The sequence below is a fragment of the Drosophila obscura genome, unplaced genomic scaffold (genome assembly GCF_018151105.1).
Source record: "Drosophila obscura isolate BZ-5 IFL unplaced genomic scaffold, ASM1815110v1 contig_186, whole genome shotgun sequence".
Taxonomy (NCBI): Eukaryota; Metazoa; Arthropoda; class Insecta; order Diptera; family Drosophilidae; genus Drosophila; species Drosophila obscura.
In genome coordinates this window covers 6,165,505-6,184,968 of record NW_024542774.1, presented here as the reverse complement: position 1 = coordinate 6,184,968, position 19,464 = coordinate 6,165,505, and the positions used below count along the sequence as shown (strand labels likewise).

At 42.6% G+C, this 19,464-nt stretch overlaps 1 protein-coding gene and 1 long non-coding RNA gene across 2 annotated transcripts; one reads left to right on the top strand and one right to left on the bottom strand.

The window, feature by feature from the left end:
- The first annotated feature begins 812 nt into the window (after nt 1-812).
- LOC111074516 lies at nt 813-1,711 on the top strand. The gene is made up of 3 exons (XR_002607823.2): nt 813-1,098; nt 1,165-1,187; nt 1,266-1,711. It is a non-coding gene; the product is annotated as an uncharacterized LOC111074516 (long non-coding RNA).
- Nucleotides 1,712-3,733: 2,022 nt separating this feature from the next.
- On the bottom strand, nt 3,734-5,135 carry LOC111074536 (leukocyte elastase inhibitor C-like). The gene is made up of 3 exons (XM_022367338.2): nt 5,045-5,135; nt 3,980-4,975; nt 3,734-3,919 (listed from the first exon to the last, which is right to left on the bottom strand). The coding sequence occupies exons 1-3, from the start codon at nt 5,064-5,066 to the stop codon at nt 3,795-3,797; spliced, it is 1,143 nt and encodes a 380-aa protein (XP_022223030.2). The 5' UTR covers nt 5,067-5,135; the 3' UTR covers nt 3,734-3,794.
- Nucleotides 5,136-19,464: the final 14,329 nt, after the last annotated feature.

Genomic DNA, 19,464 nt, shown 5'->3' with positions numbered 1-19,464 from the left:
ATGCGTGTGTATGTATGTGAGAGGGAGATGACAGGCGACACCGAAACGGCCTGCTAATCTGTTGATAAATAAACAAAATGCACAACTTGATGGCTTCATTCCACCACGTCCCGCAAAAACAACCAGGCATACGAGTACGCGTGAGGAGTGGAGTGTAAGAGTCGTTGATAAATGTCATGGCATTTTTACCTGTGAGAACAATGGCCACACTTTTTCACCATCCACCCACTCCTACTCCTGCTCCTGCCCCTGCTGCCTTCCCCTCTTCAGACATGCTGCTCACGTCGCTGGCACGCAAATGTGACCAGAGAGCCATTGAGAACGCGCTCAGTGTTTGTAGCTTTTGTTGCCGTCATTCATCACAGTCAGTCAGAGATAGTGGGAGAGAGAGAATGTGCATAAGAGAGAGAGAGAGAGAGTGGGGTAATATTTAAATAAAGAATTGTCACTTTGACACGTCTGATGCGTGCCCAAATGGTTACCAATTTTCCCACACTCCATCCTCAACGCACTTTTGACGCCAATATCTATTCGAATATTCGATAGCTTATTTATTCATTGAGCTAACCTCAGTCACCGTACGACTTGAGAAGATATAATATATGCATTGATCTTTAGATTATACACTTAAGGCACTTCGGTGTATTAGCACAGGATTAAAAAGCACGGCTGCAGCTTTTTAATCGCTCTAGAGAGGGCATTAAATTGCTCTAAAGCTTTGGAATTAGTCAAGGCTTACCACATCCAATTGCCATTGATTAGCCGTAATCAAAAATAGCACTGCCATCTAAGAGAGAGCGATGTACTGAACTGAAATAGATTCAAAGCCTTTGAATAGAATGGTTCGTGTGTGGATCTTGAGGGTGTCGCTCCTGTGCGTATCTGTGGATGTGCTATGTGGATCTATGCTGCGGATGCCGAACTTCCTTTGTATTCCGCCATATGTTGCAGAACAGGGACGCTGTGTTCTGCCCACATCATAATATCCCAACACATACACCTCAACAGACATCGCAGAAATTCACGACGATATCCCAGCTTATCACTGCATATATCCCTACCATACCAATAGCAGTGACCCAATTTTCAACGCATAATGTAAGGATTGCTGATTATATTGATATTTCTCTTTGAGCTTCTTCCGCAAAGGCTGCTCCTCCACAGCGAATACTTTCAGCATTACAATGGTACGTAAATTGAATATTATAATCATATTGCTATCGATTTACCACCGATATACACATGTATGTATATACCTTACACAGGCTCCGCAACCGACATCCCACACCATGCAGAATATTCCTCGGCCAGGTATTCCTGGTATAAATAAACCAAAAATACAAAATTTACCCCCTAATAACGGCCCTAAAATAGGGATTCCAAAAATAGTAGTCCCAAACACAAATATGCCAAATATTCCTAATGTAAACCATCCGAATGTACCACCAATTGGAACACCCAAACAAAAGATTCCCGGGGTTGGTATCCCGACTATTCCAACGCCAGATATTCCTGATATAAAGCACCCAAAAATAACAAAATGACCACCAATTAACCGCCCTTAAATAAAGACTCCTTAACCAGTCAGCCCAAATATTAATATGCAAGATATTCTTCTTACATTAGAGTTCTCTATTTAGTAAAAAACGATCAATAAATATTATGTTGGCTGCTTCACCGGTAATCCTCATCTGTAGCCCTTACATACATATATCATCGCGTGTTTCTCTATGTCGGGGAGGATCTGATGTGATTTGGTTATGCAAATTCATGTTTTAATTTTATGCAAATTATACACTGATTATGCTGTCAGCATCGCTCGAGGTTCCCACTCGAAAATTTTAAAATGTGTCGCATACTCGTGTACATGTTAGAACCGATTGTCGTGGTGGTTGTTGGCTACCGCTTAATCATTTTATATGGTAATTGTTGTTCGGCTGCCTTCCCCATGCAAATGTTTGCTCAATCGCATGTTGGCCATTTGTTGTATGCAAAATAGTTGACAATGCAATTAGATTTACCTCCCTTTAGGCCGCCTCCAGCACGACTTTCAGCATTTCATGCGCCACAAGCTAATCGAATCGATTGTCTTTGATTTGTAATTAGTTTAGCAAATGACTTTGCTGGATAATACATAATTACTACATATTTTTGTACTCGTAGCAGCTTATGTTTCAATGTTTCAATGTTAATCCTGCAGTGAAATCCTTAAAAATATTCATATATTCTTTTCCGTCAATCTGAATGTAAACTTCATTAAAACATATTCAATAGATCTCAAATCCATGCAGATTTATCCAATTTACATTCAGCAGCAGCCCGAAATTCAATTAATTAAACAAACTTAAATGAAACCCCATGCAGACACACCCATGATGGCGTCATTATCAGGCAGTGGCAGCAACAGCAGGCCCTGCAACAGCAACAACAACTATGCAACAACAATGCTGTGTGGCATAGTCAAAATATCTAACATACAACAGCTGGAAGACAATGCGAAGGCGGCAAACCCAAATCAACGGCAACATCCGTGCGGAATGGGATGCGAGAATGTTTATGCACATTATGAACAAGCATCGGCTGTACGCGACCCGTAGAGTTGGGTGATATATGTACATATGTACATATATGCATATAATCATACATATGTATGTATATAAAGGGGCATACCTATCACATAAACATTTTGTGCATTGCAAATCTGTTTTCCTGCTGCTGCCGCTAATGCTGTTCTGCTGGTGGCAGGCAGCTCTTAGCCCAGGATGCGGATGCGACCCCATTTCAAATCCTTCCAAATTATGCACGAAAATTATGTGTGCGAAAGCGAAAATTTCCACAGACAAAATGCTGGCTTTCCCACGTTTGTCTCCGACTACGAATGGTTTTGTATAGCGAATATTGCGCATACGACATGTGTTTGGCATATTTAAATGGGGCACAAACCCAGAGGCGGGAAAGATGTGGAGGGGCAGCAGAGTGGTGCACTGCCATTAGCCCAATTTGGGCATCACTTTAAGAAAGAGAGAGAGAGAGAGTGATACCATTTCAATTGTTTGCCTTTCGACCAATCATTTGTCAAATGAGTTTTCAGAAAATGTCACGCAATGCAATTTTCTTTTCGCAGTGAAAGCAGGGGAAAAGCCCCACGAAATAAATGATGCCAGTGCTTGCAATGCAGTGCTCCTGCTGGGAGTTTTAGTGTCATATAAGTAAATCCCAGTGGGAGATAGAAAAATGACTGAGAAGCGACTGTGAAAGTTAAAGTCCTGCAGAGGATATAGACTCCATGGTCTCCCTGGCATTATTACATTGTTACATGGGACAGCCATCAGGGGGCAAAGGGACTCAGAGAGGCAGATGCATGTGCGTCCTGCAGCCAATAAGTTGCAAGCAGCCGCTGCCACTGCCGATGCCACTGCAGCACAAATATCCCCTGTCGCAAGACATTTATGCACATTCGTGGGCGTGTGTGTGTGTGTGTGTGTGTGTGTGTCCCTGCTACTTCTGCACGTTGGCTGCGACTACAACTTAAAGCTTTTAATAAAAATGTCAAGTGCATTGAAGTGCATACGGGCGGGGGGCAACGCCAAAGAATTCGCATCAGCGAACGAGCGAACAAAGGTCAGCTGTGGCACCATTTAATGCATGTATGGGCGACCATTTCAGACCCTTATGGCGTTTCCCCAATAGTAAGCATGTAGTACCAATATCATCCACATTCTACTTAACGCCATTGAACTTCCCCTTTCCAACTTTATTGTATTGCAATTCAAAAGCCAAGGAGGAATAACACATTATAATGACATCGGCGTTAATAATTTACCTGCCAAATAGATATTGCTTTGATCCTTGATTAAAAACACAAAAGGCTGATTAACGATGAATGCCAAAGCCGTCTCGTAGCCCTTTTCGACATAATCTGAAACCAAAAGACTGTTTCATTATCAATTTCACACAAAATTCGTGTCGCTTTTCTTACTCGGCGCCAGGGGACATTCGCGGTCGCAGCCGCCGTGCATCTCAATGATTCCCTTGTGCTTGAAAGCCCCCAAACGGAGGTCATGCTTCTCGCTGAGACCGGAGAAATCGGGTTCCTGCAGTAGGGTATTCAGGCCCAGTCCGTGCCACAGCAGCCCATGGAGGCTGGTCTCGTAGTCAATGCTGAATTGCGGCATTTGTATCATAATACGCGTATAAGTGAAATGGTCCGTGAGTGTGAGGAGGTCATGTTTCCGGAAAAGCGCTGCTTGATACTCCGTAGAGCTGTTGATCATCGGGGACATTACAATGACGAGGCTTAGATTTCCCTCCTTGTAGGGTATCTCGATGCCGGCACCCCCCAATTCTGGCAGTGTCCCGAACCGCAGCACATCGTATTTCGTGTACATGGTAGTGTGCACGATGCGACCTTGTACATCGTAGGGCTGCCGTTCGCTCATCCGTAGGAAGGGCTTCTCGAATTCACCCCGGAAAAAGAAGCCGCTGGTGAGAGCCATGTTGGACCAAGAGGTAATGTCGGAGTCCCTCACAATATCGTCTATCTTGGAACCCGATTCCAAGTAAGTGTGGACGCTGATCGCCTTGGCCGCTGTCGTTGTGTGCTTAAAGCTCTTGTGCACTGCCCGAGTATTCAGAGTGCTGTACGCCAATTCCTGATAGTCGGACATCAGTGGGTAGCTTGTGTCCACGAAGATTCCGAAAGGTATCCGCATGGTCGTGTCCTTCTTGACTATCTTATATGTTATGTCTTTGAAATCCTTCAGAGCCTCTTTCTTGGTCTCCCCCACCAGCTCCAAGGCGTACTTCAGTTCATTCGCCGTCGCCCCCCTGGCACCCGCATAGAGCAACGCCAGGGCGCTCCTAACGCCCACCGGCGAGATGACAAAATTTTGCCGATCATTCTGTCCGTAAATGAGCGAAAAGAGTTGGTTGGATATAAAATCGGCATGGACCAAAGCCATTACGCACAGCACAACTGAAATATAATGAAATATGGATATATGAAGTATAGAACATTCTGGAGAGAAAATACAGGATAATTTACTTGAAAATTGACGGAGTAACATCTTGAGTTCACGAAAGTCACACTAAAAGTGGTACGGATGCATCGGATTCGCCTATTATTTAGCCAAAGAGCCGCAACGAATGGTTTTAAAGCCTGACATTCGCACTTATATAATCAATTGAAATTTTTTTGGTTTTTTTTTGTGTTACATAATCAAGCTTCCAGTTGGGTTCTGGTTTGGGGTCTCTTTGGCATGTCCCGGCCTTTGTTTCACACGACTTGCTCGGGATTTTGCCACAAGTTTTCCATGCCCCAAAAGTTTGTTCGGTTGGAAAAAGGTATGCAAACGTGTTATGCTTCTTCCTGCAGTTGAATGAGGTCTGACCCCCGGACTCCTGACTGCCAGGATGCCAGGGTGCTTCCTGGCTGACAATATTATTGAAAGCCCGACATTTAGATTGATTGCAGTTGCAGTTGCTCCGCAATCTTCATGCGATAACAATACGTGGTGCAGCAGCGCTTTTCACTCTTCCATCTATTCGTTTATTCGTTTTCTTTTTCTTTGTTTTTTTCCGTTTTTCTATTTTCCTTAATTAAAAGTTTGGCCAAAAATTGTTGACTTTGGCAAAGCGAAGAAGAAGATATTGTTGAATAGCTGGATCGCAAAATGTACGAAGTATCTTGGGTGTGCAGTTTACTTTTCTTTTAGGTTACTTTCTACCTCTGTTTTCGTTTCCTACTTGCGAGGGTGTACTTCCTCTCCTGCCAGTGGCGGGCAATCGTGCACAACTATTTCAATTTAGCAACACCGTACTTGAGAGAAGGTTTCTTCTATGCAAAAGTTTCCTTTTTTTGTTTTGTTGGTTTTGGTTTAAAAGATTCATGAACCAAAATAGCAGCAGATGGATGTCGTGGCAGAAATGCCAATACTCGTTAAAATTATTAAACTGAACTCTTTTTCTTTAAGCGTACACTTCAATTGAAGTGTTAGAGCTTCTATCAATACAATCAATGAAAAATTCCTATTGTCAGGTATTACTTGAGCATCTGCTTCATCAGTTCATAGCATGACTACCCCCTGTACCCACACTGGAAGGCTTATTGACAATTGCAAATTTCCCACTCCCCCACTCTATGTATAGCGCTTTCGTTACACCCCTCTACCAACCAGCACATCACGCCATCTCTACTGTTCTTCGGAGTCGAACTGTAAATTATGCATACAAATTAGAAACTACCGTTCGTTGTAGAGAGGATGACGTAAACATACTCGTAGAAATGTTGAATAATAACATTAATGAAAACAATGCACAAGCATAGCCAGGCAGAGACAGGGTTGGACAGAGTGGAGTGGGGGTGAGTTGAAGTAAAATGTGTGACAAGAGGATAGAGAGGGACAAACAGCTGCCGGAAGCAAAGGCAAGCAGAAAATTAAACAGAACAAAGCAAAATGAACAGAGAGGCAAAAGCATGATGGCAGATGGCGACAAGATAAACACCCACACACCCACACACACACACACACACTACACTCTTCCGCACAGTCACTCATATACATACATATGTATGTACGTGTACATGCACGGAAACTGCACAAGCAGCTTTGACAACAATCACAGTGAGCGCCAAAAGAAAACAACAACAGTGTAGCAACAATCCCTATCAATTCCATGCTTAGCAACCTCACATTAAAGAAAAACAGTAACAGAGAAGAACACTTGCGAAGGCTTAGATACACTTCAACAGCAACCAAATAGTTCCCATGACAGGTATACTATATCTTCGTTCTAGATCGATCAACGAAACCTGTATTATATAATGATCTACAAACACCTCAAATGAATCAAAGTACCGTACCCTCTTTAAAGGGTACAATGTAGAAAAAAGCATAACAAAAGGACTAAATCTCATCAGCTTTCACATCTGATGTTACATCTGTCTGTTAAGTAAGCAACAAAATAAATACAACAAAAGAAGTAAATACTATGCTGCTGGAAAAAGCACCAGAACAAATGCAAAATTTTTGCATCCTCGCAAGTTGAAAGAAAAATAAACGACAAGAGACACAACAAGAGTTTGCCTCGAATGTGTGCGTGTGTGTGTGTGTGCTGGCCGAAAAGGATCTGTTACCATGTGTGCGAGCAGTGATTATTTTAGCATGTTAACTAATACCATCTTTTGTGCTTGCCACAATAGATACACATTCTGTAAACTGTAAACCTTTCTAAGTGATGCACTAGGAGGAAGGGATAGAGATTCAAGTACACAATTTTGTTTAAAATTCGACAAAATTCAGAATAAACTTTAGATTTTGTTACTTGTAGAAAGAACCTTCAGATTTTTCGCACTATTAAAGCTTTTCGAAATTCTTAATTTATATTCAACAGAAGGACATTGAAACCGCACAAAACTCTTTCATCATTCGCTTCTTACGTGTATGAAAGCATCTCCCATCATTCGTTCCATTCACTCTTAGCAGCAACTCTTTCATTTTGCAGCCCTGCGGTTTGGTTAGCCGCATTTTTGACTGTCCCACAAATGAGACATGAAATCCACTTTACCCCCAGCACATAGCTCCCATTTTGTATCCAATCAAAGTCACCTTTGTGGCTGGGTTAGGCAGGCAAAAGCCGCTTCACTTATTCATTGGCAACCGCAAATCTTTTATTTGACTTCTGGCAACTCCAACGTGGCATGACTTTTACTTTGGGACACACTTTTTGCCACCAAAAATCAAGGAAAGAAGGGGTTTTCCTTCAAAGGGGGCTGCTGGGTGAGTTGGCATTTCGGTTTGGCAAAGTTTTTTAATTAATTAGGGGAAAAGTCTAAGTCGAAAGTTGCGGCAATTAAATGTGAGTTAAAGTCACCAAAGAAAATTGTCAAAATAAAGAAAATTTCACAGAAAAAGGTGGAGAACAAACAGAGAGAGAGAGAGAGAGAGAGAGAAAAATATTTAATAATGGATGACGCAGTCACGTTTTTTCAGCTGGGGGTTCGGGAAGGGAAAAGCAGGAGCCGGAGCATATGACGGCCGCAGAGGCGCACACATGTCTCGAGAAAAAGTATGCACACATGTGTATTGTATGTGAGATATATGGGTATATGTTTATATGCTATGCTTACACTGTGCTCAACAAATATGCGCCTAATAATGTCTCAAAGATGGGTATGGAGATGGAGATCTGCCCCATGTGCCCCACCAAAGGCTTAAAATATTTGCACGTAAAATGTTTGGCGGAAAATCTCAACGGAGATGCGTGCAGAGAGACAGAGGGAGACAGCACTCAAAGACAGAGAGATAGCCACACACACACACATACTCGTACATGGATGGCTCTTGTCAGAACGCAGCTGTTGCGTTGCGTCTGCGTCCGCGTCCGTTGTTCCACATGGCGTATTCGTAATGCCTTTTGAAAATGCCATAAGCATGTGCCTTTAATGACATCATTTTGCCTTTTGGCGAAACGAAAATGCCTGCAAAGTGTCAAAAGTTGATGGTTTTATTGCTTTCTTATTGCATTTAAAGATATATGAGAAATGCAAATTATTTTAAAGCAATGATGCTGTGGTAAATATAAATGTATTTGTGTGTATGTTTTTAGTAGGATAAGTATACAGATTTCTTCTGGCTTAACGACCCAAGCACCTTTACCAAATTAATCAGCATGATTATGCTGGCAACGGCAGAAACCCACTTAGACCGAGTCCTAATTTATTAATTAGTGATTCGTTAGTGTTACGCACTTTGGGTTTTCCCAAGAAGAAATAAGCCCACACAAAAAACAAGGCAACAAAGTGTCGCAGGTAAAACAGAAAGAGAAACAGAAACAGCAACACATGCCACGGAATGCAAACATGTGAGATTCCCAGGTGGAACAGCGTTTACCTGGGGCTTAATTAAAATAAATAGACACATGCTACTGCTGCCACCACACCCGCCTCCGCCTCCGCCTGTGTCCTACGTCGTTCCGCATCCTTGATGTGGTGCTGGTGCCGCCTCGTTATTATGCAGCGAGCGTGTTTGGCATTAACCAATATAAGTAGTCGGTTCTGCCAATTTCCATAAGTCAACAGGGAAGGCCGGCCGCAAGCAGAGCGGGAGACCAAAACGAAGTCAGCAATTAAAAGCGTTGTTCATCATGCGGACAGAGCGGACACTGCGGACACACTTTTGCGGTTAGTTTGCGGTTAGCACTGGTTAAATATTTCCCCCTCTATCCGAGATCCTCTCTTTTCTTTCCTGCCGGATTACCCGTATTCAAATCAGTTGCAACGCCCAATTAATGTAAGCGGACACAATGTTGCATACTAATGAGACAGGAGACAATTCCGCCGCCGAGACGACTCCCAACCAAATGAACATGGCAATAAAGATGTGCAGAACGATGTTTGATACATTCTCCTAGGCTGCTCCTCTGGCTTTGACTTTGTTTGCCGCAGAGCTTGGGGTTTTTGATTTTTTAATTAAGAATAAAAGGAGTGGGGACGTAAAAATCATGCAAATTTAAAACGCAAACAATAAAATTGCGGAATTTCAGATATAGTTTGAAAGGACTAAGATGTTTCTTGAGGTTAGAAGTTGTTTAATTTTGTATGTCAATTTAATCAAGAGGTCAAGCATTACTTATTCAGTGGTAGTACTCAGGTATTTTGTCCATGTCCAAACCCTAAAAATATAATGAAATAACGTTTGTACGACCATCACACTGTATTTAAGACCCGTTGTAATATCCAATTAGAAATCTCGCTATGTAATTAAAGTGGAATAATTAAAGCAGTAGTAGGGAGTAGCATTTATCTCTACTCCGTGCCCTCAGAAGTTATGTTCTTCTCATAAGTTTTTTGTTGCCTGACAAATGATAATGTAATGTCATCATATATTACGCATACGCCAAGGGTCTCCTCTCTCCCTCTCGCAGCTCAATTACAAAAACTTATAACTTTCAGTTTGGCAAAAAGCAAAAAGAAATAAAGCAAAGTGGAGCGATGACTGCAGAACACAGTCTTCCCCACACTCGTTGCTAATGAAACTTAAAGATGGCGCCGCCGGATGAGAGAAAAGAAGCGAGAGAAAGGAGCAGGAGGCCAACGTTATGGAACAGGGATATGTCTATGTGTATGTGTATGTGTATGTGTATGTAGTGCAAATGAAAGTTTTTCCGAAACAAGCAAAGATTATGCCATGTTAAGGAACAGCCAAAGTACTTGGGAGTAGATTCGGGAAGTAGAGAAGAGGCGGCGGCGAGCGGCGAGCGGCAAACAAAAGATTAGTGTCTCTGGGGTTGCAATCGCTTTCTAGTGTTCCTCCCCCACATTTGTCGAAATTAAACAATGTAAAGTTTTGGTTTGTGCCACCAAACCCGGACAAAAAGAAACTTTCCCAGAACTATCCTCCAGCTCTGCTTCTGTTTCTGCTTCTGCTTCTGCTCCTTCTCCTGCCCTGCTGTCCTGCTCCTGCCCACCGCATGTCAGCACCAAAATATGTAACTCAATTAGTTTTTCCACCCCCTCATACTTACTCGTGTACACACGCAGTAACCAAATCCTCTGGCAAAAACTTTATATGTAACACAATGTTGTTGTTCTTGCTACCAACTTGTCCATTCATCCAGGCATCCATCCGAGCATCCATCCCCCACTCAATGCCAGTCAGTCGCCAATCGAGTTCTCTTGAGCGTTTCAATTATGTGATTCGAGTGGTTCCGCCAGAGTTGGGGCTCAAACTGTTGGAGCCAGTGGAGTGGCCCTTCAGGAGTCGCCACCGCAGTCACATATAAATTTCAAGTAATTGCTTTCGCCCTTCAACAAAAGTCGAGTCAAAGTTGTTGCAAGTAATTGCCATCTAATTGCTTATTGAAATTTTGTTCCCTCTTGTGGCTGTTGGCTGTTGCTACGCTGGATCTTCTGAAAAGTACGCAAAAGAAAGAGAGAGAATTAAGAGTGATTGGAGATGATTCAAGTGAAATCAAGCAGGTTCATCGGAGAAAGAGATTGAAAGTAGAAATGTTAAGCAAGTTGTGATGGGTAGTACAAGTTCTGAGTTAGAGTTTCGATTTATCAATCTTCAAATCAAATTTTAATTGAAATTATATAATTATTACGTAGTTTAGTAACAGGTTAATGGATTAATGTACAACTTATACATTGTTCATTCAGGTTCCCTTCGATTGCACTTTATCGGATTTTCGGGAATTAACTTTTTCTATATTTTTTTCACATACAATTACAAATATATTTGGACGTTTTTCTTCAGAAATTCCCAGGGTTCGCTCTTTAGCTTTACGGCTATCTAAAGACACTGACTCATGTGCCCATCGATCTCTCCTGGCAGCAGCCCTAACCCCAAAAAGGATAGAGGAAATCGAAAGCTCTTCACTTTATTGAATCCATTTCTGTTGTTACTTTCAATTGATTGATTTTATTTGGCTTTGGCTTTGGCCACGAGGTCTTAAAGTAGCCAAATAACAAGTTAAAGTCCAGGCTAAGCGAAAGATTGATGGACACATTAAGTGGGGGCCTGGGAATGGGAATGGAGATGGGGATGATAGCGCCACCGCTCCCTTTGGCGCCAGAAAGCTTTCGCCAGTGAAGCGGAAATCACACAAAGATTTGCCCATATAAATGTCTACTTTGGCTTTGGCCTGATCCATTTCCTGATTTCCTTATTTGTTTGTTCGTCTGTGGGTGCTACAGTGGGGCGGCACACTCTTACAGTGGGGCGCTGCTGTTGTGTCGACCGCATTAACCGGAAGCGCCTGGCAGGCGCAAACTTATGCAAACTACGGCGGAACAAAAACTTGGCCAAAGAAAGAGGCGACTAAGAAGCAATCTTCCCGGCTGGACCAAGACGATGTCTGATGGCCGATGTCCGATGTCCAAAGTTTTTATGCCAGCGGCTGAGAGGCAACAAAAAAAAAAATGTGGCAAAGATGCCAGTGCAGTGGGTGGCAGGCGTTGAAAATGTCCAAAGCCTTTGGTGGCAAGCCCCCCCACTTGGATGGATGGTCGCCTTATTGTACAAAGTGTTGACTTTATATCCTTCATTTAGTGGACATAAAAAGGATATTATTAAAAGCTTAGAAAAGTAGCCATTTCCTTCGCTTCGGTTTTGCTCTCCTCTTTTCTTCTCCTCCTCTCCCTATTTCCTGGTCATTGCATTGCAAAAAATACATAAAATATTAGATGCCTTGAAAAGGAATACAATACAAACTGATTTGGTGCCTCCCAGAGGCTATCTTGCTTGACCAAAATGGAGACAATGAGAGTGCTTCCTCCTATCCTAGCATCCCCTTTTCTCTTCTCTTCTCTTGTCGCCTGCTGCCTTTGTTTTTTGGGCTGCTTTTTGGCTGCGGCTCATTTGTCTTTTATGATGTTGGCCCCGTTCTCCGGAAGAGAGCGACGAAAAAAGTGGTTGCCAAAAGAGAAAAAAAGCGTTCGTAAAAGGTCCATTATAATTATAAATGAGTTTAGCGCCCATAATACTTTTTATTCCCTTTGTCAATGGCTGCCCCTGATACCACCCCATCCCCTATGGGAATCTCTCTGTCAAATTGACTGCCACATTTTAATGAGTCAGTAAAAATTGTTGGCCCAGTTATGAGAGTACAAACGGGGGAAATGGCCAGAAATTGACAAAGAAATGTTAATTTTTATATTCAGATTGCTTTCTGGTAAACATTTATGCTTCCTTTTTGACTTCGAATTGTGTTTTGTTCTTTTTATTTGGTTTTTAATGTTATATGGGGCTAAGGATAGCTAAAGACAATGTAGATATTTTCTTGAATAAAAACAATGGAGTACGGAACGGTGGGGGTGGTGGTATTTCGGTTAATCTAGCGCTGAGACTATTTCGGGCTAGCGAAATACAAGATGTTTTTTGGTATTAGAGGCTTAGGCCAATTAAATCTCACATTTAAATTGTTCGATACTGATTTATGAGATATAGAACAACATTTGGAATTCGAACCTCTTCAGTTTTTCACAGATGCTTTCCCAATAAGGTTGATCAATAAATTATATATTCATCTTCGCCAGTAGCCCGACATTTTTGCATTTCGTTTCTTTTTCATTACGATTACAACTCCCATTTGTTCCATATATAGTAGTATGAGTAGTATCCTCTTTCAGATGATCCACATATGTGCCGCAAAAGGAAGGAAGGAAGTCGCGTCTGCTTCTGCTTCTGTTTCTGTGTCTGTCTCTTTTTGTGTGTGCAATATCCTTTTCAAGTTCCATTCTGGTGGACGGGCGAAGTCCCTTTATTTGGGGCTGCAGCAATGCGTGTATAATTGCTCAGACAATGAGCAATTGTTTTTCATTTTCCATTTTCCATTTGCCATTTTTTCCCCACGTTGTTTGCTTGTTGATTGCTGCGGCTCCCTGTTTGAAGCTGTTGGCGTTCATTCCCCCCATTTGTTTGCTACGCTCCCCTTCCCAATTCTTTGTGTTCCTTTTTGTTTTTTTGAATTTTTTACATTGTTTGCATACATTTTGCAGTCAGTGTTCGAGCTGGTGTCCGTGTATTTGTTATGCAAAGAGGCCTCAAAGCGTTATTTTTTCGATATGAGATGGGTTTCCACTGCCACCCCAAAAATATATTGTACGAGTATCCACGAGTTTGCCATTTTTCCAAGCAAATTAGTTTACAAAGGACTGTCGTTCGGGACTAGCCATCTGAGGTCCACCCTGAACCCTGCTCCATGCTCACTGCTCTCTTCAGTCCTTGCCCCTTGTGTGGTGGGCCTTTTGAAACAAATTGAAAATGCATTTTAAAGCAGACGCCGACGGTTAGCCGCTGGCTAGAAATTATTTCATATACGATATTGCAAGTTTATTTACGCTTATTGTTTGGCCAGACATTCAGGGAATGAGGCAGGGATCCGCATAGGTTATTCGGGATGAGGTAGCGGGAGGGGTTGTCCATAATTAAGTGCCAAAATTGGCCACACTTTTGTGTGGCATGGTGTGACATGGTGTGGGGATTGTGTGACCTCGACGTCAGAGGAGGATGTCTGCTATGCTACCCACAGATGCCCGCAATTAGTTGGCCATTAAAACAGTCCGCCAGATAAACTACAGAAGGATACGACATCGGGGTATATCTCAAATTAGCTGCACTTATCCTACACTCGTCTCGCCCACGTCGCGTTCCAATCAAGCCCCGTTTTATGACTCAATAGGCCCTCAATGCCCTCCCTCCCCCTTTCCGTTACCGCCACAGCCACAGCCACAACGGTAGTCGCATGGAGTAGTGTGCAGCAGACAAACTTGCCACAAAGCCACAATCCACAATTCTTCACTAATTTCAACGCCATAAAAGTTCTGTTTGTCGGCCATAAATGTCAAAGACAGAAGAAGGCAACCGGTCGGGTGAGCGGCAGGATGGTGGGGGGGATAGGCAATGAAGTCTCGCGTGTTTCATTAGTTGCGAATTATGACGATCTGGCTGAGAGGTATGGGTATGGGTATGGGTATGGCTATGGGCCTTGCCACATCGTGACCCCCACACTCCACTCCTGTCTGGGCGATGTGACAAATTTGGTTTTATTTTCGTACTGGCACAGACAAACACACACAGACAGACATACAGACACATACGGTACCAGGAAAAAGCGCTGCAACATTCATACAAATGCAGATGCAGATGCAGGAGAAAGAAGAGATACGTCTGAGATACGAGTACTTTAATAGCAAAATGGTCATGTGGCAACTTTAATTATGTTTGCGTTTTGTATTCAACTGAAAATTAATTCTTTTCCGTGTTTTTGGGAAGCGGCATACACTGAGAGCATTTTAGCGAAAGTCTTGAATACTCAAAGAGTTGAGAACTGCATCTAAAAGAACTGAAGATATTAATTATGAATATTCACATGAGTTATTAAATTTCATATGATTTAACTCATAAAGATTGAACAAAATTCTATATACATTAAAAGATGTTACTAAACTGGGTCCCAAATTGAATTTCCCAATGAATTCACAGTGCTTTCAACAAAGACATTGCTGACAAGAGACCAAAGAAATTACTTCTCTTACTCGTAGTTGCCATCAGCATCGCCAGCATCGCCTTCACCATGAACATCAGCAGAGTGCCTTCGTCTTGGTCTTGGTCTTGTTTCGTTCCCCCCATCACCATCACACAGCTCAGGGGCGTATCAAATGTGACAGCTTGGAAAGAAGTCAGAGCTATAGACATGGACGCAGACATACTTTGTGCACAGTTCCTAGGTGTACGAGTGTATGCGGGGGGCGTTCACAGACAATCAGAATTCAAATGGAATAACGTACGACGAGCGGGCTGCTCGCTAGGATGATGACGAGACAGTTGAACATTTTTCCCGTTCAAGTTGCATTTGATGGGAGTCTGGGAGACTGCCGCCTCCTCCTCCTCACCAGGGGCTGCCACTTGCTGTCTCCACATTGCCTTTTGTGTATTTTGAGTTGCTTAAAACGACGACAACTACATCCACACATGCCACATGACGGAGTGATGCCAGAAGTATAGGCTTGCTGCAATGGACTACGGATAAATGCTGATGTTTCTTTGTTAATTTCCATGCTGATGCCTAAATGTTTTGTGCGTGTGACAAATGTTGAGCTTGTACAATTGTCTGTGCCGTCTGCATAAGCCCCTGCTAAAGGTGTTGCATCAGAACGTTTTGTCTTCAAGTTACATACAACAAATTTTGTTTTTGTTGTTGGGGGGAGAAAGCCTTTGACAGTCGACAGAGAAACACAAAGGCAGCTGAAGGCTATAGGAATTTCAATAAATATAATATCTCATGGCAAAAGATTTGCTGCTATCTGTATCCATTTACAGATATTGCCTCTTGCCTTAAGCACATTTGCTTTTATTTAAAGAGTGCCTGAGCTCCTCTCCGTATACCGAACTCCCCCCCATTTCAAGTGTCATTCAAGGAACAGCACAGCACAGCACGCCCTACACTTAATTACAAAACAACGTGGGTGGGTTTCCCGGTAAAAGCGAGATTTGGGAAAATCGGAATATCTGCGCTGTTTCAGGATGGCGGGGTCACATCTTTTTTCGATTAAAAAGTTTCGAGAGTCGCAAGGCAATTGTCAGTTACATCCACTTAACCTGCTGGCTGCTGTCTTTGGCGAACGAACGGAAAATTTTACGACAGATTAACGAACGATTAACGGTGTAACGTGGCACTTGCCACCCGGCACGTGCTCAGCTTTGGAACACCATTCTCTTTCCACAGAGTCCCCAGGGTGTAGGCTACGGAGACGGCAACGTTTGCTAGGAATTTATATTTCACAGGTGATTTGTCGCATAAAATTCGAATAATTCATAAGAGCGCAAAAATAACAAGGAGGGAACCAAGGAGGCACCACCTCTGGTGGCAGTACTCCTCCTCTGCAGAACCGCACTGCCAGAACGCCAAAAAGTATGCAACGAAATGCCGCAAAGTTGGCGTCGACGGCAACGCGGCGTATGCGTGTTAAAAACTTTTTGTCAACGGAACGGCGAGCTTCCCGCAGAGTGGATGGCCGGGGAGCGGGTGTGGTGTGGTGTGGTAAGAAAGAGAGTTTGTCATTTCATTTGTTTAACTCTCTTTTTCAGTCCCTTTCAGTTCCCTGGTTTTCGTGTGGCCCCTTTTTTAACATTTTGGTCACATTCTACCCGCATTTTTAAGGGTTTTCCCAGTTGATTTTTTGTTATTGTTGGTAGACTGTTGGTTTTGTCGTGTATCTCTAACAATGCGAAAATTGTATCTTAAGCGGGCGTAACTTGTATGCGGATGGATTTGTATCTGCTATCCGTTTTAGCGGTTGACTTTTGATGGCTTTCTTATGCGGGTTTGCGGGTGAGGTTAGAGATTAGAGTTTAAAGCCCATACAGGAGGTTTACTTAACAGTGTAGGCTGACACTTCCTTTGCGAATCTATTCCACTCATTTTCTAATTTTTTGCTTACCTTTAATCTCTTTCGGACATGCTTTGCACAGTGCCATAAAGTGTGCCTCCGGTGGAATCGCTATCATTTCTTATTTGCCTTTTTATATCTCAATTTCCGTTTTTCGATGTTCTTTCTTCTCATGTTGTTTTTTTTTCCTTTGTTCGCTGTCTCTTTGAACTGCAATTAAGATTGCTTACACTCATATGGCAGCTGTTCTCCTGGTTGCTGTGCTTTTAATGCCTGCGGCTACAATCAAGGTGTTGCAAAGAAAGGGTAAGTCACTCCCTATTTTCGGGTCACAAAATTACTTGGCCACTCTATCTATCTGTTGCTTTATTCGTGTCACCACACAAACTGGAAAAAAAAGACAAAATAATCTTAGTTTTGCAATGAAATGAAATTGAAAGTCTCGAACAACGGAAATGTTCCACCCCATTAAAATATACCTTGTGCTATCTTTGCCCTGCCTCTGCTGCCTACTCTGGGTTTTTCTGCTGTCTGCTCTCGCTCTCGCTCTCGCACTTACTCTCTTCTTCAACTCTCTTTGCATCTGCTGACGGCGCTGTCGCTGCCCGTGCGGACTGCTCTGCTGTCGTTTCATTTGCATTCTTATCGCCTTCTCTCTGCCGCGCTTAAATGTCGCCAGCATGAAACATTTTTCTTTCCCATTCCCTCCCCTGCTCAAAAGCTCAGCCAATTTTTTGTTGTTGATTTTAGAATGTTTCTTCTCGTGTTTATCTTCCGTCTTCCGTCACATGTGCGTATGAATGCCCTTTCTCTTTCTAGTCTCAGCTTTTTTTCTTTCGTTTCTCTAGCTGTTGATTTTTCTATATATGTATGTATAAAGGTTCCCTGCGGTGTTGTTTGCCTTGGTGGGAGGGGAGTGGGAGGCGGGTAGGGATCTGTGAAAGGTGACTGCGTATGCGACTGCGATTGTGACTCACCTCCCTCTCTTGTGGTTCCAGCATTTCAAATTTTTGTGAATTTTAATATCCCGCATTTGAAGAGGACAAAGGTATATTGGATATGGGATTACTTTCGCCATCCATGGGCATAAAAATATGTGACACAAACGGTACAGATCCACGGGACTTCTCTTGGTTGATGGGTCTCCGCAGATACGACGTGGGATCAAATATTCTCATAAATCCATTTCTGGGTATGCGAATGTCGACCATCTTTGGGATAAGTCAACGTATGTGGGTGGGTGGCTGGTGTGAAATATGTCAAGCGAGTCGGATATCTTGGGTGCTGCTGTGTAATCAAGAGTCATGGCAGGAAACATGCCCCACGGCCAGGAATCAGAGGCGGAAAGTCTTTCCCCCATCCTTCTGATGAAGGATTTGATAAGCGAATGTCAGAATGACATACGAATTAGATGCTAATGACGGGCCACTGCCGGGGATAACGCCTGATGAAGAGTCATTTGTGGAACTTAAAGTTTACACAGATACAAATGATGCTGTCACCGCAAAATTGCTTTACTTTCACTTGCTGAAAATTGCACACATCACATGGAGAAAGTGGGGTTTCCCCAGCTCCGTTCCGTCTGAGGCTGGAAAATGTTTACAGAATGTTGGTGCAATGAAAATTCTGCCCGAGCCGAAAGTCAATTCATTTCGAGCAAATTGTTATTTCAATTGTCAGCACCTCCCCCCTGTGACACACTCTCTCTCTGCCTTCGCCTGTGTGCCCCACTGGCTGCACTACTCCTGCTGTGTGCAACATACCAGTACCAGTACCAGTACCATATGCAGTTAATTTTGTGCTTGTGACTGCAATAAATTTTAAAAGCACATTTCCAATGAAAGAAGCGAACTGAAAATCAAATGAAACGAAACGAAACGGAAAACAATTTTCTGCAATTTCACTAAAACGACATACCAATTGTTGTGTACGGGAGGACGAGGATAGTGGCGGTCGGGGATTGGACACAGTGACACACATTTGTATGTTTGTATGTGCAACTCCTGGACAACAATCGAGAATCGATGGAAGCTCGGACTCTCGGGGCCAGCGACAGCCACAATTGACGACAAATGATATTGTTGTTGGCCAAAGTGCAGCGTTTAAGGAAGACACATGCTCCAATATGCAGTAATATGTAGTATCCTGCACTTACTAAGCTTTGTTCTTTTTCCACATTCTATTTTATATATTTAGTTTTATGTCACTGTTTAAAGTCATTTTTAAATGTGCGTAAATATGTTTTAATTTTGTGCACTGAGTTGGAGAGTTGCAAAGTTTTGGCAATATATAATATAATATTGTAAATTTTGAGACAAAAGTTTTGTATTTTCTGTTTAATTTACAGAAAATTTCATGCAGCTCTTTTAGGTTAATTGGAAACTTTCAATAAACATGGTTGTTTGTCAGATATTAAAAAATGCTCCTAATTGGCTATAAGCCGATTAGTTGGCATAAGTTCAACAGCCTTAAGCAACCTCTTTCCAGTGCAATTGTTGGCAATATATGTTTATTAATTTCCTTCTGACAAACCACCTTTGAGAGACCAAAACAAAAACATCATTGCGGAA

What these genes read in the sequence shown, in the direction of transcription:
- LOC111074536 (XM_022367338.2), bottom strand. Translation starts at nt 5,066, where the DNA reads ATGTTACTCCGTCAATTTTCAA. An exon ending in GTTACTCCGTCAATTTTCAA is followed by an intron (nt 4,976 to 5,044) that starts GTAAATTATCCT and finishes ATTATATTTCAG; the next exon opens with TTGTGCTGTGCGTAATGGCT. An exon ending in CGAATGTCCCCTGGCGCCGA is followed by an intron (nt 3,920 to 3,979) that starts GTAAGAAAAGCG and finishes TTTTGGTTTCAG; the next exon opens with ATTATGTCGAAAAGGGCTAC.